General features: G+C 40.6%; 1 protein-coding gene across 3 annotated transcripts in view; it reads right to left on the reverse strand.

Annotated features, from left to right (window-relative positions):
• The window catches only part of LOC101174449 (protein turtle homolog B-like), a 132,231-nt gene that overhangs the window by 6,074 nt on the left and 98,925 nt on the right, over positions 1–27,232 (reverse strand). For 2 of the 3 annotated variants that reach the window (XM_023962303.1, XM_023962302.1), the window contains exons 16-18: positions 24,471–24,635; positions 23,719–23,764; positions 9,791–11,416 (exon numbers count right to left, since the gene is read on the reverse strand). In XM_023962303.1, coding sequence (XP_023818071.1) covers positions 9,791–11,416; positions 23,719–23,764; positions 24,471–24,635 — 1,837 coding nt within the window. Of the gene's footprint in view, positions 1–8,855; positions 8,902–9,790; positions 11,417–23,718; positions 23,765–24,470; positions 24,636–27,232 lie in introns of all 3 variants that reach the window. The other variant, XM_023962305.1, reaches the window with a different exon arrangement.

Genomic DNA, 27,232 nt, shown 5'->3' on the forward strand with positions numbered 1-27,232 from the left:
AAAATAAGCCAAAGAAAAGCGAAGCATCAAAACAACAAATGTAACAATAATTTCTCCACATAACTGTTTAGTTTTGGAAACGGAAGAGCAATATTTAGCAATGGCATGCATGGCAGTTTGCACATGGAACCCGACTTTAAAGGGGAATACATTGAAAAGCACTTCTTTGGGTACATTAGTGCAAAGTCAGGGGGCCCTAAACCCCAAGTTTGTCCCCCTTCTGTAATACTTTTGTTCCTTAGAAAAAAAACTAGCTGCTGCTGTGAGCTGCTTTGCACAGTTCTCGGCTTCACATCTCTGTGAGATTTGTTCTGTAGTCCAAACAAATGTGAAAATGCAAACCTCCAGCAGATGAACTGATTTGGACTTTGGGCAAATGCTTTATGCTTCACTGTAAGGCCACGTATGCCGCAGCAATCTATGTAAGTTAACTAGGAGGAGCTCATCAAGGCCGCTGTAAATTTTCTGTGGCTTTCACCTGGTGCTTTTCTGTCAGAGGCAGAATTTGTTTTTCTTTTTTTTTTAGTTAATAGGTGGATAACGTCAGGCTGATGTAATTGCTCTACTAACAGGTACATGCAAGGATATATCTGCTTCATGGAGGATGGACACAAACATAAAACACTTCACCAAAGCCCGAGCACGGCTGTGCCTGCAGCTCAACACTCAACCAGGGAATGGCTCAACTGATGAGAACAACTTTCACCACAACACATCCTTGTGTGCAACATAGAGAATACTTATAATCAAATTCTTTACGTGGATGTATTCAAAATACCTCACTCTTTTCTGTAAAGACTATGTATTTGTGGGAAGGGACATTTCCCATAGGCCATCCTTATATGTTTATAAGCTAAATGTTTTAACCTGTGGTAATACATACGTAATACAAAGAATAGACCTGATGTGACTAAATGTTAAAATAATGGTTGTTTCTCCGTTCCTGGGTCATGTTTGTGTAGATGAAGGGAATCTAGACTACACAAAGATTTTGTGTGGATGTGTGTTTATAAAAAATATGTTTTCTTTTTAACTCTATTTTACTGCATTCTTCAGCACTGGGGGCCACTTGTGTGTCTCGTACAAATTTGCGTATTTTTCAACTGTATCCCTGTAAGGGCAGTTGTGACTAAGGCATTATATATAATATTTTCTACTAAGGCCCTGTGACAGTCTGACTGACATCCTGTCCAGGATACACCCTGCCATCGCTCAACAGTAGCTAGTACAGTCTTCATCATGTTGTCACTTGTGCACATCATATAAGCAGTTTCTCACTTCTTTGAACAAGTTGCAATTGCTTTGGTACATCCATGCAAATGATTATGAACAATTCTCTGCTCTTTGCTACATTATCAATTGTTTATGTCATGTTGTTCAAAATGTATTATATAGTTCACTGTGCAATAGTCTTACTCCTCAAAACACCTAGTCATTAGTTCATCGTATAAGTCATTAACTGCAAAATGGTTGACCAAGTTGTCATAATGTGACAAACATATTTCGCTGCATTGCAAGAGAGGATATTCACTGTGATGTGGATGAGAATTTGTGGCCTAACATACAGGAACGACAAGAGGTGTAGGAAGACCACACCAATTCCTACTGCACTGCCTGGACTGTTGGAGAGAACATTGTCCTATCTTTTTTTCCCTTTGTGCTACTGTTTGAAGTGGGTTTTTCTATGTTGGTATGACATGGTCTGTCAACAAATTACAATATGAACAATAAAAGTGTAAATGTAAATCTTGTCCAGTCTCTTGCAATCAAACAAAAAAGGTGTAACTTCCATTTTACAATAATTGTCATCCAAACTTTAGCCATAGTTTACATCTGAACCTCCCTCTAAAGTACAGTTATATTGACAACATGACTAAGTCGTTTGACTGTCTTGTTTGTAGACAATGACACAAGGACTTGACATTCTGATGGCACTGACATGTTCAATGACACAAAGACTTCGTTTTGAGAGATGAACTAAAGATTTTGAGCAAGTTACAGGCTTTTGCATGAAATCCATAGTGTTTTGCTCTTTGTACAAATTGTTTGAGAAATGCACACACGTATTCGCAAACTTCAATTCTGATCTGAGAATTGTACTAAAGCGACTGAGAAAAACTGTAAGCAGAACAGCACCTTTGTGAAGAAATCAGTTTTTGGTACCTCTGCCACTGTGAGAAGGTGCCAGATCCAGCTGAAATATATCATTTGTATCTCCGTATAACATGCCAGTAGAGGGCAGCAGGAAAGGCTCTACAATGGATGCACTGACTGTGGACTTTGGAAAAAAGATGACCAAAACCATCTGGACATCTGTCATGTCAGCAGTCTATCCAATGATTGTGCAGCTACTGACCTGGACTGAGATCATCAAAATGTTCTGAAAACTTTGCAGGTGTTCTGAGGTTCTTCACTGTTTAGTCTAAGAAACAAAGAGTTCCCAACTGTAAATGTAAAAAAAAAAATCCCGAAACAGATTTTGAGGTTTTTATCCTCTATGCACAGTGATTCCCAAACTTACAAGACGCTAATGCTTTCAATCTCTTAATCAGTATACAATGATTCAATATAAAATACCAGTTAGTCAACCAACAACATTTAAAAAAAAATGTTATGGTATTCTAATTTTCAGTTCTGTTCATGACAAAATTAATTGATCATTTAGTGACTTCAAAGTGACATAAAGTGATATAATTTTTGAAGCAATTTAGGGCTTGGTGTCTTAACCCTTGAGCTATCCTATGACCCCACCCCTTCCATTGACGTGTTCTCCCTACCATGACAAAGGTGGATAAAGGTGGAAAGATTTCATGTAATCCATGGACACCAGTGAAGATCACAAATCATTGAAGAAAAAAGGTTCAGAGCACTGTCTAGTGGGTCTAGATGACCCAACTCCCAATGTTAAAGTACCTAGGATAGCACAAGGGCTACAGGGCACAACAATGTCGAAATAGATTTTACCCACAGACCAGCCCACTGGCAAATGGGTGCTCAACCCAGTGATCTATTGCAAGCCATCATATAGCAAACTTTGTAGGGTAACGAAAGATGAAACAGTTGAAAATAATTCTTTTTAATACCCTATTCAGACTTAATGAACCAGTGTTAACAAAATCCCCCATTTGTCTCTCTGACGCATTGTTTGGGTGCCCTGAGTAGACTACTCTGAAAATAGTGACAGCATTGAACTTTACAGTTCATACAAAGTTTGTGAGACTTCGTGTGGTCATCTTATCAACGCGAAATAATCATAACACTGATAACTGATGGATCAAAAAGGAAATCCGAATTAAAGTGAGAGTGTGCAAAAAGCTCAACTTTCAGCCCGGATCACATACAGACAAAGCCAGGAGTGAACCCAGCATCCACATCTTTGTGTAGGACCTTGTCACCTCACCACATGAATGCTGTTTTGAAGAGATTGACATGTTGGCATCTCTCATTTACTCTTATTTTCAAAGAGGGGGTCAAAAAAATGAAAACGTTGTAGGACACGTCTGTCTCATGTTCTTCCCCTTTACTCACCCGCATGTTGTAGAAGTGTTTGCTATGACCATCACCATGAAAATAAATGTGCATGAACATTTTTGTTGTCCGTGCTCACCAAGCAGCCTACAGCATGGCCGTCTGCATGCTTCGCACCGATCTGCCCATTTTACGCCCACAGACAACCCATATCAAGCCTTAAGGGAAATTATGACTAAGGCATAAACCAACATTTTGAGTTACCACTAGAATAAAACCAATAAAGATGCTATGATAGATGAAGCTCTTGTAATCTGCCTGTTACCTCAGATCCCCTTTTCCCCTAGTTGGGTCATACTGAGGTAACAAAAGTACGGTGGCCCTAAAGATCAAATCACATCAACTAATCACTTGATGCAAAAACATTTTAAAGATCACTGCAACAATTTAAAAAAAAACCAAACAAATATTAATGAACAGCATTACATTTTAGAGAGCAAAATAAAATTCCAGGAACCAAAATGGAAAAAACAAATACAAAAAACCATTTTGGAGGACATAAGTAAAATCAAGAGAAGAAAAGAAATGTAAAAAAAAATTTAAGCACAATGAGAAACCAGAAAAGGTAGGTATTATGGGACATTGCTGATTGGATGATGATATCCAGTATTGCTTTATGTCAAATAACATTCGGCTGAAATGATGGACAAATGTCAACATCCAATGAGTGATGTCCCATAGTTCCCTCTTTTTCCAGTTTCTTCTTGTGTTTTGTTTTTTTTGTCTGGAAATTACTTTTGTTTTCCAAAATGCTTTTTGTATTTTCTGTAATTTTGTTTTGTTTTCTAAAATAAAATGCCATTTTTAAAAAAATATTTGTTTTGCATTTTTGATTGTCGTGATCTTGACTTGGAATTACCCACCAACATCTCTTTTCTTCTAGTGTGTTCTGCAGTTATAATAATAGTATTAATAATGGATTCGATTTATTTGCGCCTTTTTTCTTGGTGCTCAAAGTTCTTCCAATGTGTCCATTATTCATGCCTATTTGGTGATGGTAACTACAGATGTAGCCACAGCTGCCCTGGGGCAGAATGACAGAGGGGTGGCTGCCTGTACAGCCCCTCAGAACATCACCAGGACATTCATACACATTCACACACCTGCATAAAAAGTAGAGAATTAATCTCTTCTTTTATTCCATGTTTCTTGTGACCTGTGTCTTTTTTCACCTTCCACAAGCAGCTGTCATTGTGACTTTGAGTACACACCAACAGCCTGCTGCACTCTCTGTCTTTTAGTAGTGACTTTTTTCATCCTTCTGCAACTGCTGCTTTTCGTACTCTGAATACAGATCTGATCAGCTGGTCTCTGAGTTCGATCTACAAAGTTTTCTCCACACTAAGGAATGGGAAAGTGGACCTTTCCTGCCCAGACGGAACCCATGCGGCTGGATGCAGCAACGATCCGTGGGGCAAGTGGAGGCTGGTGTGCCTGGCCCAGCTGTCTGTGGAAGATGGCAAAGATGTGTATCTATTCAGATTCCTGATAATTGGATTCCTCCTAATGGGGATCGGAGCAATTCTGATTTATCGGGCAGTCTGGGAGCAGAAGACAGAGAGAGGGGATTTGTCCAATCTCTGTGGGAAGATTCTTTGGAGAGTAGAGACTCACGGTGAAAAACTTTCACAAGTGGATCAAAAGCACTGTGCTTGTCTTGCCCACTTAAGCAGGGTGCTCGTGACCCTTGAACTTGTGCGGAAGATGGATGCCAACTTGGAGCGTGTTTCTGCCCCTAAATTACCCACTTTTTTTGGGATCAAATCTGCCTCAAAACTGCAAGACCAGTCAAGGACTCAGAGCAAACGACCTGCTGGCGCCCTGAAGAATTTAATTTTATCGGACTCACCTCATGAGCTGAGGATGCTGTCCTTGGCTCCACCAAAGCATATTCCCTTCTCCAAAGTGGATAAAGCAGCTGTGTGCAAAGGTTGACATTGCAACTCCAAATCCCTTCTTGACCTTGGCATTCCTACTACCCCCCTGTGCCTCGTAGCTACACTAAGACTGATCCACAGGGACCCCCCACCCATTGAGCCTCAATGTACTGTGGGTTCTCTGCAGATGTGCTTTTGTGTTTTCAATGGTGTAGCTTTTTTTCTTGAATCTACACATTGTACAGGGTGTTGAGATACAACTCTTTTTTGTCACCAATGACCCCCTCCCCCACTATATTGTAAACCATCTACCCACTAAGCAAGGTGCGCTGACTTCCAGCTGCAACCTCAGTCAACTTTAAACTGTATGTGTGTATTTCTGTTGTATGTGTGATCTTGATCAAGTTGTACTGGAACCTAATTTCCCCATCGTTGGATTAATAAAGTATCATTCATTCTTTCATTCAGACTAGTTTAGTCGTTAAACCAAAATCTTTTGAAATGCGACCTCCGTCTGAACGGCCAGGCCACCTGAATCTGAATCGTACGTCATCGATACGCTACAAACGTCATCATTCTGTGTTGAAGTAGGCGGGAACTACAACATAAACAACAACCATGGCGGACAATGCTGCTGAGACCAGTCAGTGGAAGGGAAGCCAGGTCACCGATTGGATTCATATTTGGGGTGACAGCTGTATTCAGGCCAAACTCCAGGGCTCTTATCGCAAACCGGTGTTTTTGAAAACATTTCCAGCTAAATTGCATTCTTTTTTTTCCCCCTTAATCCGACCATGGTCAGAAGCGCGGGGGGCCGAAGGCGGTTCACTTCCCGTTTGGACCCTCAGATTCTCCAGAACGGGTTAATAAAGAGTCCATAGCATATATTCTGGGCGAAACGTTCTTCCTCCGTAACACACACCATGAATGCGTGCCCCCACTGCCCCCTTAATTCCCTACCTCCCTGCACATGCTCTCTCTTCTCTCTTACACACACATGCGCGCTCGGCCCCATCACACACACATCCCCATTCCACAACAGTGGGTACAGATGATCCTGGCTCCAATGCCTTCTTAAAATGAGAAGATTGTAATTGTGCTGGCTCCTTCATGAAAATGAATTTTATAATGCAAAAAGAGCTCTGCTGTTGACAACACTGTTGTTTACATCCATTGTTTAACGTTAGCTATTTCTGCAAACAACAGTGACGTTGTTCCCCGTTGAGTACTCTTCTGCGCATGCGGGTCACTTCTGGGTCATTTCACGGTCACACAGGAGATCACAAAAATTCACATTTAATTGGAAATGTGAATGGCCTTGCAAAAAAATCGGATTTTTTCAAATAATCGGAATTGAGCATTTAGCCCTGCCCCTAAGACAGATTTGGGTGGAAGTAATGCTCACCCACAGCAATGTCTTTGAACAAGGCCTTTGACTTCAATTCTTCAGGGTGCTCCAACAAAACAGAGTTCTAGTCTCAACAAAATTCCCTTGCATAACAAAAAAGGCAAAAGAAAAAAAAGAAAAAACGTAAGGCAACACGTGTAAGAAAATGTCTTTTGGACGATTTAAAATAACCACCAATCACACGGACATAAATGTCACAACCGACAATTTACCAACAGGGAGGCAGGGATAAAGTCACTGATGCAAGGCAAGTTATTACTTTATATATCATGACAATTGTAAAATAAAAAAATCCGATTCTACATGTTACATCTTACCAGGCTGCCACAGCTTGTGATTAATTGTAGACATAAAGTTTCAGGCTAAAATGCAAAAAGAGACATTTTCCACATAAAAACACTAATATTGGTGTTGCAGTTTCATTGTGAAACTGCAGGAAACATTTTCACTTTCCCAGTGAAAATGTGCTTATCAGTGTTTTCAGAAGTGTAGTGCTAATTTAAAACATCTCTGCTTAAATTGTTATTGTGCATGCACATGTGTGCATGAACAAGTAACCCACAATCCAATTTTTTTTCAGATTGAGTCTGATGATGTTTAAGTGAATGACAATTGCTTTTCATTAAGTGTCAAACGATGGAAATACAATCACAAGCCTAAAATATGAAGCCTTTCAGTTTAAGTATCTACAAGACCATACAACAACAGCCATAAGCTCAACTACTGGCGAGTTTGTGTGTTCTCAGTATAAGGTCAATGGGTACCCACTGGGAATTTTTATCTGCCCTTTCAGTTTAGCTGTATTCCCATCAGCTCTGCTTTGTCCATTATGATCTTGCTCTACGCTGATCTATGGGATTTGCATTTTGAGTCTTTGCGTGCTGTGCCATGCTTTTTCAGAACACTGCCAACAGTGGTTTCAAATGTGTGAACGAGGCTGGATTGCGACATCACTAGATCTAGTCTATTGGCTAACATCAGAAATGCATATGTTGTCTATAAGTTGGAGTAGAAACACTCCAAAGTAGAAAAAAGACAGAGACACCTGTTCTTTTTTCTTCTTTTCCCTTAATAGCTTTAAGTCAAAATAATGAAGATGTAACAGCAGGGTCTGTGTACATTTTAACCACTTAAATTTCATCGCTTTATTGTAAGCTGGAAAAATAAGACCTAGCACTAACATTGCCTTGTGCTTCAGTTTTGGGATGAGAGATAACAAAGAGATGACGCTGAAAAACCAGGAAGGGGTTCTTTGAGTTTTAGGTCACCTTACTTGACAAGCTCACCCACTTCCAGACTAGAATCTTCTGTAATCAGATCATACAAATCTTTTAAAACGCCCACCAAGAGCTTGTAAGCAAACTAAGAGGCCACCTGTGTTGGTCCTGAGTAAGCTAACTATACATGAATAAAGATGGACAACACATTTAAAGGTAAAAAGCAGCCCTGACAAAAGATATTCACACAACTAACTGGAACTACTAAATTATGAGTTTGATCAAACTGAGCAATGCAAATTATTTTTTCTTCACACCAATTTATCTTAAGATTTTTTGTTTAACCATGGTTTATCTTTTCTATTATTGTTTCTTTTTTTATTTTGTTTTTTTGTTTACAAGGAACCAAGCAACTAAAATGCTTTACAAATGTGAAAATCTTTATATTTGCGATACGTACCAATTGTTTTGGAAAAATACAGCTCTCAGTACTCATATTTGTTTATTGGGAAACAGCGTGACATTGTGTTCAGTTAGCAAATATCTTAAGCATGAATCCTGTTTGTGCAACATTTCCGACCTGATCCTGTCACAGATGGCATATGCATGTCTTTCAGAATGCATAATGTACTTAAAATTGCTGAACTTAAAACACATTTCCATTTCAACAAAGGAAACAGAAACAACTGAAAAGAAATTTATGTGCTGACTGACAGAAGGAACAAATCAAAGACTCAAAGCCTTGTATTCCCCTTTAAAGGACGAGGTGATCAAAATAGCCCCACCTGCTAACCCCCCCCTTTCAGACATGGATCCAACCCTTACCTATTGCGGTGTAGAGGACCTGGTCACAACAACGCTTCCCAGATAGCTGAGATCAATCAAAAACAAAGCAGGTAAGACTCCAGGAGTCATTAAAACCACCACAGTGTCCCTAATTCATAATGATGGAGACATTGCAGTAATGAGAAGCGGACAGGCCCTGTGACACACTTTGCCCAAAAACCTCTCCATGGTCTTCAGATCTAAAGGATTCCTGTGGGCATCGGAAAGTTTGAGGAAATGAAGGTTACAGAAAAGGAAAGGAAAGTCGGGTAAAAAATGGTTGCAATGTAGAAGAGAACTGCTCATGCAATGAAGTCGCTAAGGCTGAAGATGGGCCGCAGGGCCTGCCAAGATGAACCTTTCATAAAGCATCCTGGTTAAGATAACAGCACTTTAGTCTCACAATCAGCTGAATAAAAGCTATCGGATTCCTCCTATTAAGTAAAATCAGGATAAAACATGATGGAAATCTTTTATCTTTGAGTCACATCTGTAAATGACAATTTTTGGCATTTCCAGAAATATATTAAAACCTTATTGTCTCAGTTTTTTTGTCCATGTGAACAGCCCTTTTAGGTTTGATATGGAGTTTGTGAAAATAAAGATCTTCTTGCCAATCAACATGTTTGTGGAATTATGTTTATCTTTTCCATGTATTTTTCAGGTGATTCACTTGGAACAAAGCTTTGCAGGCTATGTGAGTTAAAACCTCCAACTTAATGTCTGAAATTAGAAACTAGTCTAGTCCTAAACCACAAAGACAACCTCTAGATCTGCAAGTCTTTCTAGAAAAAAACAAAGCTTTACAGTGACAGTAGTTAGCATCAGGTAGATTTTAGACAGCACTTCAAAAATCGAGCAATTTCATACACCAAAGCATTATGGGTTGTGCAGATGACACAAATGTTGTCGTTCTCCATGCATAACACACCTACCCTGAAGCTGACAACTGGGGTGGAGAGGGCTCTGATGGAAGGATCTCCTCCTCTGTCCTCCTCTGAGACGGCATCTGTCCAAATAAATTGATGGTTTCCAAGGAAGGTGAGGGGGACAGGGAAGCTGGGTAGCTTGTTGCAGAGGCTGAAAAAGCCATATGAGATCGATAGCTGGGGGTACCCTGGCCTTGGGCAGGTGAGGATGAGGGGGATGATCTCCTTGAGAAGCTGGCTGCAGAAGGAGGGAGGAGCGTAATCTCAGACATCTCTGTGGGCATAGGAGGTTGAACTATACTAGGACGTGGTCTAGGACGCACAACCATCTCTGGGGAGCTTTCATGAGAGCTAAAAGGGCTTTGGGTAAGGGGTGAGAGTCGAGAAGGCTGTAGAACCACCTGATGCATGCCAGAATCCATCCTACGCGTCTGCCTTGGACTAAAATGAGGGGTGGTGTCAAACCACCGTGTATCTAGACTACTGAATGTGCTAGGGACAATATGGGCCATTGGATCAGTGTAAGGCAAAACCGGCACGCCTATACCTTGACCCGTGTGTCTTAGCTGCCCTAAATGTGCATCTTGCATAGCTAGATGCCTGGCTGGGGAGCCACGAGGCTTGGTCTTACTTGGAGACTTTCTTGGGAAGTTCTTTGGGGCTTCCAGTGGCAGGACAGTTGGATAAGTGGGCATCGGTAAAGAAGAGGAGGCTTTGAAAGAGCTGTAAGGAAAAGTATGGGGTGGAGGGGGATAAGTGTGGTCTTGGCGAAGATGCAGGGGGTAATGTGGAGGAAAAATAAACCGAGGCCCCTCCAGGCTGGAAAAGGTAAAATCCAGTCCTTGCCAAATCTCTGGTGAACGGGAGGAAGGAGTTAGTGCCAACGGAAGAGGGAAACTGGAAACAGCATAGTGTGGAAAATCCCCCTCTTCCATTTCCTCAGGAATCACAGGGTGCACAAAAGGACCCTCAGCAAGGTATGGAGGGGAGGACATGACAGAGCTGAGTGGGCTGGTTTCAGGCATGTAAAAAGGTGGTGGAGGATCATGATCTCCGTGGGGGCCCAAATAGCCATAGAAAGCCCTATGATGTAGAGAACCTCGGATCTGCCCTGTGGCCTGCAGCCGGCTGCTCTCCATGATGGTCATACCTTCAAAAGGCCTGTGGAAGCGAGGGCTGTAGGCTGGAGGATGAAGATAGGATTCCTGACTGGAGATGGGAGAAATCTGATGCGGCCGAAGAGGAGCCATTACTGGCGGAAGAGACCTGGGATCATCATTCTCCTCATCTGACTGCCGAAATTCTGGATAGAGGTCTGATTCTTCGACAAAAGGGAAGCCCTGGATTCGCCTGGGCTTGACAGACATTTCTGCATCAGTGGAATCTATGACAAATCTCCCATCTGGACCACGTCTGATAAGTTCTATGGGTGTTATTGGTTCAGCTTCATGTTTTGAGGTGTACTTCTTGCTTGTTATTGCTCTTTTGGTCCTCTTGTAGAGAGACAGTTCCTCCTTTTTCTCTGGACTTGGAGAGGATTTCCTTCCTTGCTGGTCATGACTGCCGTCAGATGACTCTGATAGGGATGCCTTTGAGCGAACGCTCACAGGGCTCATGATTCCTGAAGATGACCTTGAAGAAAAAAATCAAAAAGATATAATACTGGAAATGTACATTTTCAAGGATTCAGCTGTATTTGCTGACAATAGGAGGCATTCAAGATAACAATATTCAAGTTTAGAATTATAACTAGGAATTATATATTTTTTTAAATGCTGAAAAATGGAAAGAAAATCATTTTTTAAACATCTTGGCTATAACAAAAGAGCATACAATAAAAATATTACATAAAATAAAACTGTTTATTCTTTTCTCTCTGTTACTTTAAACTGTATTTAAAGGTTGCTCTAAAAGTGACAAAGGAGACGGTTTTTCCACTAAAATCCCATTTTTTACCCATTTAAATTTGAAACCTGAACATGCACTTTAAAGTAATAAGAGACAATGCAGAGATATTTAGAAGCACTGACCCTTTCTAAAAAGTTAGAATATCATGGAAAAGTTGTGTATTCATTTCCGTAATTCCATTAAAAGAATGAAACTTTCATAGACTATAGATTCAGGGCCCACTGTTAAAGTCCTTTCAAGTTTTTATTTATTTTTGCATAAATTGGGGTTCCAGCTCATAATATTTATAAAAAATATTTAAAAAATTAAAAAATCTGCCCAAATTCTGCAAGACATAAATGTTCCCCAACTAATCATCTACTAAACTCAAAGCACCTGCACAGGTTCCCCAGATTCAGTTTGGTTTAATCGTCTCGGTTCTGTTCAACACGGGGAAGACTTCAGACTTGATAACTATCCAGAAGACCGTCATTGATCCCTCCATAGTCTGGATAAGCCACCAAAGCTCCTAGCTAAGGAGGCTGGTTGTTCACAGAACGCTGTGTCCATGCAGATCACCACAAAGGACTAAATGTAGCAGGAGAAGACGCTCCAGCAAAAGAGACGACCGTGGACTTCAGTAGATTATCCAAAGAAAAAGATTCAAGAAGCTGCAGACAATCCAGAACGAGCGGAACGAGGTGGAGGAGCAGCTTCACAAAACACCACATTCAGACGCATTCAGGAGACAAGACACCTCTGAGCCTGGACCAACGGAGGAAACGCCTCAACTGGGCCAAGAAGAAGAACTGGACTGTTGGCCAGTGGTCCAAGGTCCTGTTTTCTGATGAAACTCTGCCTTTCATTTGAGAATCAAGGTCCGAGGCTGTGGAGGAAGTCTGGCGAGCTGCTGGAGGTCCAGAGTGAAATCTCCACAGTCAGGATTTAGGCTGCACTGTCCAGCTCTGGTGTTGGGAAACTCTGCTTTCTTCAATCCAGAATCACTGCAACAGTCCAACAGAATGTTCTAGAAGACTCCAGGATTCCTTCTGCTGAGGATCTGGATGCAGATGCAGATTTCATCTTCCAGCAGAACCTGGCCCTTGTGCAGACCGTTGAAGGACGGAAGATGGACATATTGTTTTGAAATGACTTCAATCTGATCTATTTGATGTGATCATAATCTCTGTCTTTATCTTTCTGCAGAAACTGAGAAGTAAATTGTGATTTCTTCACTGTTCTGATTTTCTGAAATCCTATTTTTATGGGCTGGAATCCCAATGTATGTCAAAATAAACAAAGAAATACTGGAAATCAATCAAACAGTTACATTTTAAAGGGAATTAAACAAATGAATACTGAATATATATACACAATATATATATATATATATATATATATATATATAATGAATTTATAAATTGCCTGTATGTGAAGATGCAGAGGTTGTGGAAAACAACTGTTTTTCACATTTTCAAGGAGGTGCATAAAAAGTGGGGATATTTTACATTAATCGATTAACTGCAGGTTAACTCCATTACAAAGACTTTGAAACAAAACTGACAACAACAATCTGGCTTAAAGTTCTTTGAAGTAATTATAGATCAAAAACTTAAATTTGTTAATTAAATATTTCAGATCACTGGCTACAGATATGTGCTTAAAAAAGCACTGAACATTAAAGACCTTCTACAATGAATATTGCGTTTTTGGTGCTCTTAACAAGTTCTTGTAGCATTTTTCTTATGATGGAGGACATGTAAAAAGAATATTTGTTTAAAAATTGCATTGCATTGGATTTCTTTGTTCAAATCTTTATGAATCAGAAGCAGACGAAAACAGTGCTGTTGGAAAAAGCTTCTAGTTGTGATGTACAGACTGATGGGTGGACCAGCAGCTCCCTGCCCCGCTCCAAAGCATCCACCTGCAGAGTAATAGATCCATGTACGGGGCAGCCATCTTACACAGGTTCAGTTGTAGGTTCAACTCCCGCCCATGTATTGAAGTTTCCTCGGGCAAGATAATGAACCTCACAATTCTCCTGGTGGTTATAGGTTGGCTCTAGTGTTAGGGCAACAGAGTCGGCATGTGTGTGTGAACGGGACTGTGAGGCGCTTTGGTCCTCCTAAGAAGAGAGTAAAGCACTATATAAGTACGCCACTTACCATTTTACGTCTATGTTTTCCTCGTCCTAGCAGGCATCTGGATCTAAACTGTACGACTGGATAGTTCTGATATTGCTAACCATTTTGGTTGCACTGGTAATGTTAGGTTCGGGTTTTGAGCGGCTGTAAGCTAATGGGAGAGTGTAGACAAATGAATGATGGAAAGTGGGGGGCAGCTTACTGCGTACCAATGGTCCCGCCTACAACTCAGAGGTGAATTTCTAATGAACTCTACAGAAACTATGTCCTAGAATGCAACGTGGATTCTTTTATTTTTTTATTTTGGCTAAAACATCAAAATCATATTTAAAAACAACACTGGGTAAGCTTTGAAGATATTTATCGAAGCATCATTCACAAAGTATTTTAAGTATAAGAGATCAGAGTGGGATTCTAAATATGTATATAAACTTCTGATTTTGCATTGACTGAATACCTTACATTTTCTAAATATAAAGCAATACTTTGAAGAAATATCAAAGTTCTCTTAAAAAAACAGTGATGACTGCGCAGGAAAATGCTTATTTGTAATCATTGTATAGCTACTATGATTTTTTTTTTGATCATTGTAACATTTTTAGAAGCAGAAAATAAAACAAATTAGTACAGGATACAGACTTTTTAAAGGTACTCTAATTTGATGATCCCAATTATGTGCATCCACATTTGGTATTTATTTTTATAGTAACAGCCATTATTCTATAGTAATAACAATAATTATTTTTTATTAATTTAGCCTGTGAGAAAAAGAGAAAAGAAGGGAACTGCATTATGAGAACTTGGGCACTCCAGCAGCGCCTCCAGGTGGCTGAAGACAGATCAACTTCCTGTTTCTGTTTAGAAACAAAGCGAGTCCTCCTCATTCCTGCTCTGAGACTCGTTTTTATTTTTCAGGTTTAAGACCTAACAAATGAAAGCTCTAAGCCAATGTTATTAGATTTGTGTTGTTGATGTTACACTCTGGGAAAGTTTAATTCTTTTTCGGCACATAACGGTGGGAAAAGCCGGACCAGAAGTAGCTGGGGCTATCACATTATTTTGTGCTTGTAAGACAGGATTTTGTAGCTCGTGCTAAATGACGCAGCGTTGTCATAGCAACTCTGTAAATTAGCTGCATCCAATCATCTTCTCTGTTCCTCCTCTCAACATTTCCAGACCATCTCCATCTGTTTCCTGGCATTTATCTCTAGAACATCTACTATGATCTGTTCCTCTGATGATTTCATTCCTGATCCATCCTTGTCTCTCCCAAACCTCAACATCTTCATCTCTGCTACCTTTAGCTCTGCCTCTTGTCTTTGAGCCTCTGACCAGAGCAAACTTCCTCCTCTCTAAGATGTTCTTCCACCTGCTTCCTGCTCTCACTACAGATGATAAAGTCATCTGCAAACATCATGATCCACATAGATTCCTGTCTAACCTCATCTGTCAGTCTTTCTAGGAGGAGCTCAAAACCCAACATAGCACATCTCACCACTAAGTCTTACACTCCTACCTTGTATTTTTCTCTGCTGCTGAACATGACTTTTTAGTCATTCTTTAACCAGAGACATGACTGCTTTTCACGTTTTTTAATATTTTTAGCCCATCATTAGTCCTGATTTTCTGGAAAATATGGATAAAAACTTAACAACTAGAGTGGATAGAAAAAAATATCAGTAGTTTTATTTTAAAAAAAGCCCTGAAACATCAGGAAAAGATTCTGTGTACAGTTTTTACATGCTAAAATAATTTACAGAAAATTTGAATATGTTTCTTGTCCTCTTAAAATTTGGCTTTCCAGAAAAATGATAAATGAGCACAGTTACATGATAAAGTTTTGCAAAGTCTGTCATGGTTTGGTTCTTAGTTTTTTTTTGTTTATTACATTTGTTTTGGCTTGGTTCCTATGGAGGTTGACTGTGGCCTCTCCCAAATGGATCCTATACCCACTTGTAGTTCACCACGGGTCAGACTGCACTTAGTTGCCATTAGTGTCTATATTTAGAAAGCAGTTACTATTCCTTTGACTTTAAGCCTTATTCACACCTGCCCTTACGAGTGACAGGTCGTAGAGAGCACTTAAACAACATGCAGAAAAATGTTTTCTGCTGTTTCTTACGAGCTGGGAAATTGAGTCAGGGGAGGCAGGTGAAGCACTGACCTGCCATCATCCTATTGATATAATAAGTATTTGTCCAGCGATATGTGATACAAATGCAATTTCTGCATGATTTTAATAATTCCAATAATTTTTATTATCAAAATTGCTGTATATTTGTATCTTCTGTTCAATCACAGCGTAGGCGCAAAGATGAGGCAGCACTAAGCTCTGCCTCATGTAAGATTGTGCAATCCCCTACAAATTAGGTTGAGTGTATGTATGCCTTTTGCTTACAATGTCTATGCTAACAATGTAATGCTTTAGTCACAAGTTTCTCTACGCTATAGAAAAAAAATTGTTCGCTTATGTCCTTACTTTCTAAATAACAGTAAGAAAGACAGATGTAATAATTCAGCTCCAAGATTTCTTAAAACAGGATGTTCAATCAAAAACAAAGTTAAATTGCTTATAAAACTAAAAGGAGGAGCACTTTTAAACCAAAGTCATGGTGATTCTTATCCAGAGAAAGAGGCGAATGGACTTCATTTAGAAGTATAGCCAAGAACTGTGTACATTTTGTGTGTAAGAAAGAGACCGTGCATCCATTGAGGTCTGTAGCATCCATACATTTTACATTCCTCTTTGGCCCAATACCTATTATACTCTCATCTGCCACTTTATTGGGTACACCGGGTTGGACCCCCTTTTGCCTTCGGAACTGCCTTAATCCTTGGCAGCATTCAACAATGTTCTGGAAATATTCCTCAGAGAATTTGGTCTATATTGACATGACAGCATCACACAGTTGCTGCAGATTTGTTGGCTCCACATGATGATACAAATATCTTCTGTTCCACTACATCCCAAAGGTTTTCTATTGGGTTGAGATCTGGTTACTATGGAGGCCATTTGAGTCCAATGAACTCATTGTCATGTTCTAGAAACCAGTCTGAGATGATTCCAGCTTTATGACATGGCGCCTTATCCTGCTGGAAGTAGCCATGAGAAGATGGTCCACTGTGGTCAGAAAGGGATGGACATGGTCAGCATCAATACTCAGGTAGGCTGTGGTGTTGGAACCATGGTCAGTTGTTACTAAGGAGTTCAAAGCGTGCCAAGAAAAATATCTCCCACACTTTTCACCACCACCACCACCAGCCTGATCCATTGATACAAGGCAGAATGGATCTATGCTTTCATGTTGTTGACGCCAAATTCTGACCTTTCCATCCAAATGTGACAGCAGAAATAGAGACTCATCAGAGCAATCTTCTATTGTCCAGTTTTGCTGAGTCTGTGTGAATTGTAGCCTCAGTTTCCTGTTCTTAGCTGACAGGACTGGTACTCAGTGTGGTTTTCTGCCGTTGAAGTCCATCTGCCTCAAGGTTGGAGGTGTTGTGTGTTCAGAGATGCTCTTCTGCAGACCTCGTCTGGAACCAGTGGTTGTTAGAGTTCCTGTTGTCTTTCTTTTATCTGGAACCAGTCTGGTTATTCTCCTCTGACCTCTGGCATCAACAAGGCATTTCCGCCCTCAGAACTGCAGCTCACTGGATGTTTTCTCTATTTCAGACAATCCTCTGGAAACCCTAGAAATGATTGTGGGTCAAAATCCCAGTAGATCAGCAGTTTCTGAAATCCTCAGACCAGTCCATCTGGCACCAACAACCATGCCACGTTCAAAGTCACTTTAGTCACCTTTCTTCCCCATTTTGATGCTCGGTTTGAACTACAGCAGACCGTCTTGGCCATGTCCACATGCCTAAATGCATTGTGTTGCTACCATGTGATTGGCCATTAAAGGTCTACCTAATAAAGTGGCTGGTGAGTGTTTATATTGAAAAGAAGGATGATTAAGTTAGGGAACACAATCAATAGTTGAGAAATATATTGGGAGCATAGGCTTATTCATTCATCTTCTAAACCCGTTTTGTCCCTTTTGGGGTCACAAGGCTTTCGGTAGGCAAAGGCAGGGGACATCCTGGACAGATCGCCAGTCTGTCCCAGGGCAGAGCATACGTATGTAAAACCAAAAAGTCAGGTGTCTCACAAACCCCAAACCTCATCACTGCTTTTGGGTAAGGCTTTCATCACTATGTTATAACTTTTTGTTATTGATCTAACTGGACCAACCTATCAGCCTTTGTTGTGCCCTGCCAGTCTAGCTGCAACACTGTCACCACTGGGTCCTTGGACACCAAAACCCACAATGCCTCTCTGAAGCACTTGCTTTCAATGAAGGCACCTGCTTGGCTTTTCTTGTGTAACGTAAAAGGTGATACTATGGTTGCATAAATATAACACATACCTACAGGCAGTGGGTTTGACAATTAGCCGTAATGCAGAATTATCCTTTGCAGCATTGATATACGATCATCATTTTTTGGCACAGTGTATTACCCACGTTCTGTCTTATTTGTCTAATAATCAGCAGAAAGGAACATTGTAAAGTATTTAATAAATAAACAAACAGTGATCATATACAAAATTGGAAACATTTTTTTAAGGTTTTAATCGATTAGGTCTCATGATTTAAAAAAAAAAACCTGGCTGTGACTGAACCTAGAATCTAACCCACAACCTGCAATGCCTACAGTGCCACAGGCCACGGAACAGTACCCTCTGTGGACCAGACACTCACAGGTCAAGTCATTCTCACACATGCTGAAAATGGCTCCATTTATTTTTTTCAACCTGCCACCTTTTTTATTAACCGAGGCAATTTCTGGACAAAGAAGCAGTCAGTAATGTGCCAACAGAAAGTGCGTGTTTAAAATGTGTGCTTTACATTTTTTGTATTGATAAATGTGAACAAAACTTTACACTCTAATGTTGTCAAAGATTTCTAAACTGTTCTTGCACACATCACACAGACCTGTATATCTACTGTATATCAATGTTGTGATGCAGTCCAGAACAGCAGGTTTCTCACATACAAGCTTTCAAGACTAAATCAATTTTAATCTACTTAAATTTTATTATATTTACTTCATGTTGTGTTAAAAATTCAGCTTAGAATTGTATAACTTGTGTCCTTACCTTTATTCATTTGAACAATATGACTCAACATTTTATGAGTCCTTCTTTACAACATGAATTGTTTCAGTTGACAAACGCATTTAAGTATTTTTAAGATTTAGGAGGAATGACACCAGTATTGTTGTTGTCTTGTGAGGACAAGTGACTAGGAACATGCAGACAGACCAGGACTTACAGGACCTGCAACAAAGTGTAAAAGGGGGTGGTGTGCAAAATCTAGCACACTCACTGATAACTGGAGGACTGCTGTTGGTAGAGTGCGCCCAGCCCTTCCCAGTGCGGCTTGACACTGGGAAAGAAACTAAGGGGACTCCTGTAAAAATGTGGAAATCAGAAAATAAGGAGTGCTGAGGATGTCAAGTAAAGACGAGGCCTGCCAATAAGAAGTCTGTTAAAAAAAACAAAAAGAGCAGCAATAAACAGTAAAGCTTTACAATACAGTGGACAAGTGTTTGCTCAGGTGGGAAAAGCATTTTAGTGCCAAGAATCTTTTTCCAAAATAACCACTGTGTGATGTTGCTGTTGCTAGCATTAAGAAAGTTAGCTTCATTGGGCATTTTCCAGTGGTCCCTTGAACCAACACGGTTGCTAAATTCTAATTAAATATAAGTCCTGATTGGTTGTAGACCATTATCTGTCAATCTCCTCCGTGTCATGTTTCCTGTAAAGTACAAAATGTCTTCATCTTGGCAAATTTACATGAGCTGTGATTATTTGATACTGTAAAAGTTTTTTTTCTAAAATAGGTTTCAACTTTGAGAGAGCTTAAACAAAAGAGAAAAGTGTGAAAATATTTATGTCTGTTAAAGAAAAAGTGTGTGGTGGGGGGTTTTGCTGCCTTAAAAATGTATAATTATTATGAAAAATAGAGCTGAATACTTTGTAGCAGCTTATTTTCAGAACATAAGTCCTGTGGTTAACGGGGGACCACTGTAAATGTCATTCCAGGGGTTATTATGAACACTTGTTAGAAGTTTTCTTTTAGGTTACCTCAACACTGGGATGGTCTTGAACTCAGTTTAAATAGGTGGTCATTGCTGGTTTGGTTTATTTTGGACCATTGACTGTATAAGAGAACTGAAAAGAGCAAGTTTGACGTCACCCATAGAAAATGCCTCCAGCTAAATAAAGCCAATTCTGTTGCCATTTTTCCGCCATACAGATGCTGCCACTTGGAGCCAGACAAAGTTAGCAAACAGTGATTGGTGCAAGTCGGTCTGAGTCAAGGTTTCTAGGGCAGCCAGTGTTACCAGTCAGGAGTGAGCTTGTTGGAAGTCCACACCCACACTGAAGGTGGGCCAGGAGAATCTGTCAATCTAAAGTTTGGAATTTTCAAGGTGGGGGCCAGCAGGCGCCAGGTGCTTTTACTGAGGGAATCTGATTGGTTAGTTTATAACTTGAATAACTTGCAATATAGAAACATATAATGGAAAAAAAGAGTATTTTAAAAAAGATGTTAAAAAAGCTATCTGAGAAGATGGAATGACTAAGCTTTAGCTGTTGATTTCTCCATAGAAATCTAAGGGAATTTCGCTTCTTGGAGCAAATGGGTACTTCCTGTTTGGATGGGGGAGGGGTCACTCAGTCCAGTTCTCTTATATAGTTACTGTTTTGAACACAGCGTTCTCATTCGCAAACCAAAGCTTAAGTATACCAGACCACCTGGAAGAATCACACAGTTACAACTGCTGCTCATGTGTGGAGAGTGTGACCTTGACTTGGAAGGAAAAATAGCTTCAAGAATAAAACAGGGGGGTCATGCAAGTCCCCTGGGTGGGCTTTTTTTTCCAATCCTGATCAAAATCTTAAAACCAGTATAGAAATTGCATGAGTTTGCATTTTGCATGAATTTTGACAAGGTTCTAAGTAAAGTTTCAAACTATATGAATAAGAACAAGAGGCCAAACATTTTGAGCAGACAATTAAATTTAAACCTTGTAACTGATATGGACTTTTAAGTAGCTAATTACTTAGCCAATTGAAAGTTTAGAAACATAGTACAATTTTTGTTTTTCAGTTTAACATCTTCAGTATTTTCTGTTCCTTTAACTGTTCAGCATGTGGTCTATTATACACCCAAAGGCTCTGATGGGCAAGAAAGCTTCTGTTGAGACCTCTCTACTTCCAAGTGACACTAGCTATGGATCTTGTTGGACCATAATGCGATGACAACAGTACAATGTCAGTCAGGTTTATTATTACTGAGCGACACAGCTTAGATAGAAAATGACAACATGAGCAGATTAAAATGAACTACAAAAAATAAACCAAACTGTGTGAGGATCTCTGTGTGCCTTCATCTATGTGTTCACTGTTACACCTGGCAGCAGGTCAAATCAGGGCAACTTGTTCTTGGGCTGCTAGAATTGCAAACATGTTGAAAAAGTGAGTTTGACAGAATTATCTCTAACCTGCTTATAATATCCTGAACTATTCCCAACTTAGTTTCCATGGGTTATAGAGGTTATGTGAGGAAATGTATGACATTTTTTGTGAGCCTCAAGCAAGTTTCAGATCACATTTTGCAGTGTGTTTGAATATCTTTTGATATTTCGAAAAGATTGAACTAAGTTCACGACGCATTGCTTCAGTTCTCAAGCATAACCAAGAAATGACATCATCCATTTGAAACAGGAGTTTTCTTCGTTTTCAATGACAGATAAGGACTGTAAACATGCTGTAAACATGGACCACGAGCAGTAGATGCTCGTTCCAAGAAATGGGAATTGACTGTGATTAGGCTGGAGTTTTGCATTACTTTTCCAGAATGAAACAAAGCGTTATGAAAACACTTTTTTATAGCTAAATACCCCTACATGATTGGAAGTGAAAATATTTGCTAATTTCAATGCTTTCTTGTGATTTTTGTTTCTATGCAGTTGCTCGAAAAAACAGAGCTGATAGTGTCAGAGATGACAGATTAACAAATTGTGAGTTTAAAGATTTTCTTAACCCAAAGAACATTTTCACACCATGAATAGTTAATTAGTTTTCAAGCAGCATTCTGTTGACATTACTCCTGATGAAATAAAGCATTTAGAGCTAAATCATGCAGTAGTAAGATGCCCCTTTACAATGTTCCGAACATTTTTGCCTACTTTCAAAAGAGGAAGGAACATGGACACACCTGACTGCTATTGGTGCATTCAACATTTTGATTATTATAGATATGAAAGCCATTGGAGCTCAATCACAATCTGTACATGCACAATTGTGATACACTCAGCAGAGACAAGGGAGAAATGTTCAGCAGTTTTCCTTGTTCTTCCCAGTAACCATGGTTTGGTTAAAAAAAAATAGGGGTATAATGATTAATCGACCTAATTGATTAATCAATTTATATCATAAAATCCAACCACATCCATCTGTCTGAGGAAAGTTATTGATCAAATCGGCCTCTACCATTATACATTCCTTTCAAAATAAATAAATCGATTACATTGATATTGGAAAATACAATTTGGATTGAGACATGGTGGATTTATTCTACTATGAGGTAAAAACGAAAGTACATATCAGAAGACAACACACACGTGATGTCATCAAAAACATCATTCCATCAGTCCATCATTCCAGTCCAATCTGTGGAAACACTTTGAATTCAGCAAAGACATGTGACCATCCAGCAGTGCTTCTCAATTATTTTTTACTAGTGCCCACTAGGAAAAGGAAAATGCCCCCCCCCCCACCCCCCACCCACACACACACTCTCGCGGTGACAATATATTAGGTTAGTATCTATATATTGTGTAAGTATACCTGAAATTGCATCTTCTAACAATAACAAAAGAAAAAAATTATATAAATCCACTTTCAACAAATATTACCTTTATTTAGCCACAGGAACCCTGTTCTAGTCTAAAACAGAAAAGAAGCTTAAAGTGCCTGAAATAAAAAAAAATCTGTCATTCATTATTTAAACTAGAAACATTTTGACCAACTGAACCATTTGATGGTGAGAAAAATAATTCAATTAATAAATAATATTAGATGTAAATTGATCTGAAACATTAACACAGCAGCACCAATATATTTAACGTTTTTAGTCTGAAGAAATAGATAAAAACATTGTGCTGTTTTTTTTCTAAATGATGGATTGTTTATCTATGATGTCATAAAGTGCAGCTGTTTTCCTGCATTACCTGCCGTCTTTATGTCAAATACTGACACCAACTAAACGACAGGCAGAAGTAAAAAATACATTGATGGAAAATAAAGACGTCATCAAAATGTCTACAATAGTTCATAAAGAATGACATTATTAGCATGAGCTGAGTCATCTAAAGGCATGTGATGATCCTGGTGTTGCACAATCTAGGCAGCGCTCCGCGTGCAGGTTTCACCTGGCAGCCTGAGCCCACTACCCCTCCCCCTTCGTTCTCACACACGCGTGTGACAGGAGCAGCTGCAGGGACAGCAGTTCACAGTTTCAGGCTCTTACAAACTCTATCATAAAAAAGATAACAGTAAACTAATAGTGGGGCAGATTTCCTTCCAAGCACTGAGCCGCTGACACTGCACACCCCCTTTTGCGCCCCGAGCAATTGCCCGTACTACCTGTGCCTAAAACCACTACTACTGCGTGCCACCCCCGGCATCGCATCACGTATTTGAGAAGCACTGGATTGTTTGAGTGTTTTTAATTGTTTTTAGGGTTTGAGTTATTTAAAAAATAAGAGGAGAGCAGGGGGAATTCTTAACCATTTTAAAATGATATGTTCAAACAAAGCAGAGGTGCATTTATGTTGTTGTGTGTTACTTACGGAGTTTCCATGCTTTTTCTGCAGTGGGTTAAAGAAAGAGGAGGATCTGGAGAACAGCACAGACAGAGAATTTTTTTTTAAAAAGGAACAAAGCTGCTCCAAGCAGAAAATACTCTATATATAATTATATATGACGACTAAATGCATAGACAAAACATGTTTTCTTATTTAAAATAAATATTTTCATTAATACTACTAAGTCTCTTGAGTTTTTTTTACATTTAAAGGATTCTATTCCTTGTATTATAGTGGCTTTTTAAGAAAATAACCTGTTTTGCTTGTGAAGTGATTTACAATGTGCCATCCTAGTAGATCATAGGAGTTAGGAGTTTCTTCACTTCAAGCTTATAAACTGGAGGGTGACATGAGGAAATGTTAAAAGTAGAAGCCATAATAAATATGGCGGGCAAACAAAGTAGCTCATGGCTGCACTTGCTTAATACAACTGCTGTTCCACTGTCAATTGGATTCAATTGGAGCAGCGGTTTATTTTATTGATACATTCAAAATCACGTTTATACTTTCATAATAATTTCACAGGCTGGATTAAGCCTGTATACGGGTTTGATTTGGCCTGCAGGGTGCACGTTTGGGACACCCCAGTTTTAAAGCTTAACAGCTTTTGCTTTTTTAGATGCCGTTTTTGAGCATTATCCTGCTTTTACCAGAAAGACGTGTTAGTTTTCTAATAGTAGCACTGCAGCCTTTGTTAAACGCTGTGTTGCAAAAGATCTTTTAATATTTCATCCCACCTCTTTTCTTCTTGAGTTTCTTCCGGCGTTGCTTGTTGACAAAGAAGGCAGCCATTGTGCTGAACAGGATGGCTGCTGCGAGGAAGCAGATGGTGGCCACAATGCCAGCCACGACAGGCCGAGTCAGTCCACGCTCATCCACCATTTCTGGAGGGGGGAAGAAATCTGGAAGATGGGAATCATAATAAAATGTTGAGAAAGTATTACCACAATGATAAAGTGGTGGTGCTGTCAGCTTGTGTATGCTATTACACTGATGATGTAGCATCCTCCAAACTAAATCTTATGTCAGCATGCATTTCTTTCTCCTGAATAATGGCTAATTACACTGTTTGAATAGCTGTGAGTCCCTTTAGAAAGAGCGTGTTGCCCTGTCAGGCTTTAATAATTTACCAATGACATGATGTGACTTCAAATCTAAGAGACTTTTTACTAAATCACTGATGATCAAAGGAAATTACTTTAACCCTCGTGCTGCTGATGATTTTATATTGTGGCCACCAGGCCATAATATAAAAAACAAATCCCAACATTTTTCCATTTAAGGGAACTATATCATGCAAAACAAATTTTTTGAGCTTTTAAGGGTATGATAATGTTTATTCCTCAAAAAGACAATCAGTTCAAGCATTTCTGATCAGTCTTCTAAAAACCTGCTCTCTGAGCACCAGCCCCTCCCAATCCACAAAAACAAGTTGGTTCTTACATTGTGATGTCACAAAGTGACTCCCTTCCAGGAGGAGTCTGTGCTGTCAGCTCCGCCCCCAGACTAACACACACACACTTTCTCTGTGGAGCCAGTGGTGATCGGCTAAACTCTTTCCTTTTATTTGCACAATATGCACATCCATCTTTGCAAAAAGTTCGGATGTTGTTTGTTTCTGTGGGAGAAACGCAGACACACTGCCAAGGCAGACTGTAGGATGACGTCATGAAATGGGTGATACCCACACACAGAGAAGGGCGGAGCCTCAGAGATCCAGTTGTATTATTTCCGGGTTGGAAAAGAGCTCAGGAAAATCACAAATATTTAACAAAAAACTAACTAACTACCACGCTGCAGATTGCAGTGAGGTAGTTAGCATTCATGCCTCACAGCAGGAGGCCCTGGTTCAAATCCCTGCTGGGAGCCTTGACCGTGTCCCTGTACATACTTTCCTCTGGCTTCCTCTCTGAGTCCAAAAACATGCTTTACAGGTTGATTGGTGACACCAAACCCTCCCTTATGTGTGAGTGCATGTCTGTTTTTGTCTTCTTTTCCTTTGAGCTTTTTTCTTCAGGTGTAACTACAGTGAATTGGCTTCGTCCATCTAACCTTGTCTACTCTACTGCATCCTCTACTCTGACAGCAGCTACCTTCATGTTTTCCTTCACTGCATCGAGAAACCTCCTCTTTGGTGCTCTCCTCTATACCTCTTGAATGGCAGCTCTAGACTCAGCATCTTTGTCGGTCTGTGTGCGGTCCTGTAAGGCAGTGGTCCTCAGCCTTTTTCAGGCCACAGACTAGTTTAATACGTTCATGGACTGGACTGTACAAGGCTCAAGTGAGTGTCTGATTTTTGTTTTTGCCTACAGTTTCTCTTAACTTTTGAGGGTTAAGTTTATCTTCATCTTCATCCGTAAAATATCTGCGGCGGCTTCTAACTTTATTTGTAGATTTGGTGTAAGAACCATTAAAATATGTTCAAGATGGGTCTCAGTAACTCAGACATTTGCGAGCACTGTGATAATAATCTACCCGACAATTACATGCATGCACTGTGGTTCTGCACTCCTGTCCAGGCTCTCTGGCAGCAGGTATGTGCCGATTTATCAGTCTGGCTTAAGGTTTCAATCACTGCCTCACCGTCACTTTGTGTGCTTGGTGACATGAGTGCCATCGATATAGAAGAAGGATTAGCATCTATCATTTTCATAACTCTTTGTATTGCCAAAAAAACTATTTTAATAAATTGGAAAAACAAGAAAAATATAAACATAAGTCAACACAGAAATCTGCTGTTTGATCATATCAGCTTGGAAAAAATGTCAGCCCAAAGCTCAAGTAACTTTGAAAGAATTCAGTCTCTCTGGTCTCCTGTGGTTGACTCCATGACTTAGGGGGTGGAGGGCTTGGTCGTCGCTGCTCCTTGCCCTTCTGCCGTGGTTTGGGGTGGGGGTCGGGGCTTCCGGTGCCTGGCGGGGGCGGTGGGGGGCTCCGTTGGTCGGGGGGTCGGGTCCGGTGCCTGGGTGGGGCGGGCTGGGGCGCTGCGTGGTCCTCTGGGCTTGGGTGTGGGGGTGCGTGGTGGGGGGGTGGGGTGGTGGTCTGGCTTGGCTTGGGGGGGTGGTCCCTTTGCCTGTGCTGGGGGGGGTTGGCGGGGGGCCCTGCTCGGGTGGGGGGGGCCCAGCGGCGCCGGATGGGCTGCCCATCTGCACCTGGGGCTGGGATCGGCCCTTCCCTGGCTCTGGGACGGGACAACCCTCTCGGGGCCCCCGGTCGCTCTGGGTGTCACCCGCTTCGGGTGCGGGGTCTGGGGTGGGGTGGGGTGGGGGGCTTGTCGGCCCTGTCCTGTGGGGGGGCGTTCTGGGGGGGAGGGGGGGCCCATTATTAGTACGGGTCGGGGGGGCTAGCGGGTCGGGGTCTCCGCTGAGGCAATCAGTGGTTGCCTCGGCCGGTTGGCCTCCTCGGTCCCGTCGAGGCCTGACCAGAGCTCTTCTAGGGCCGGCGTCTGGGGGTGGGGGCCTGGGCTTGCTCCGGGGGGGGGCGACGCTTTCTGGCTCCT

This window comes from Oryzias latipes, chromosome 14, assembly GCF_002234675.1.
Source record: "Oryzias latipes chromosome 14, ASM223467v1".
NCBI classification, from domain to species: Eukaryota; Metazoa; Chordata; class Actinopteri; order Beloniformes; family Adrianichthyidae; genus Oryzias; species Oryzias latipes.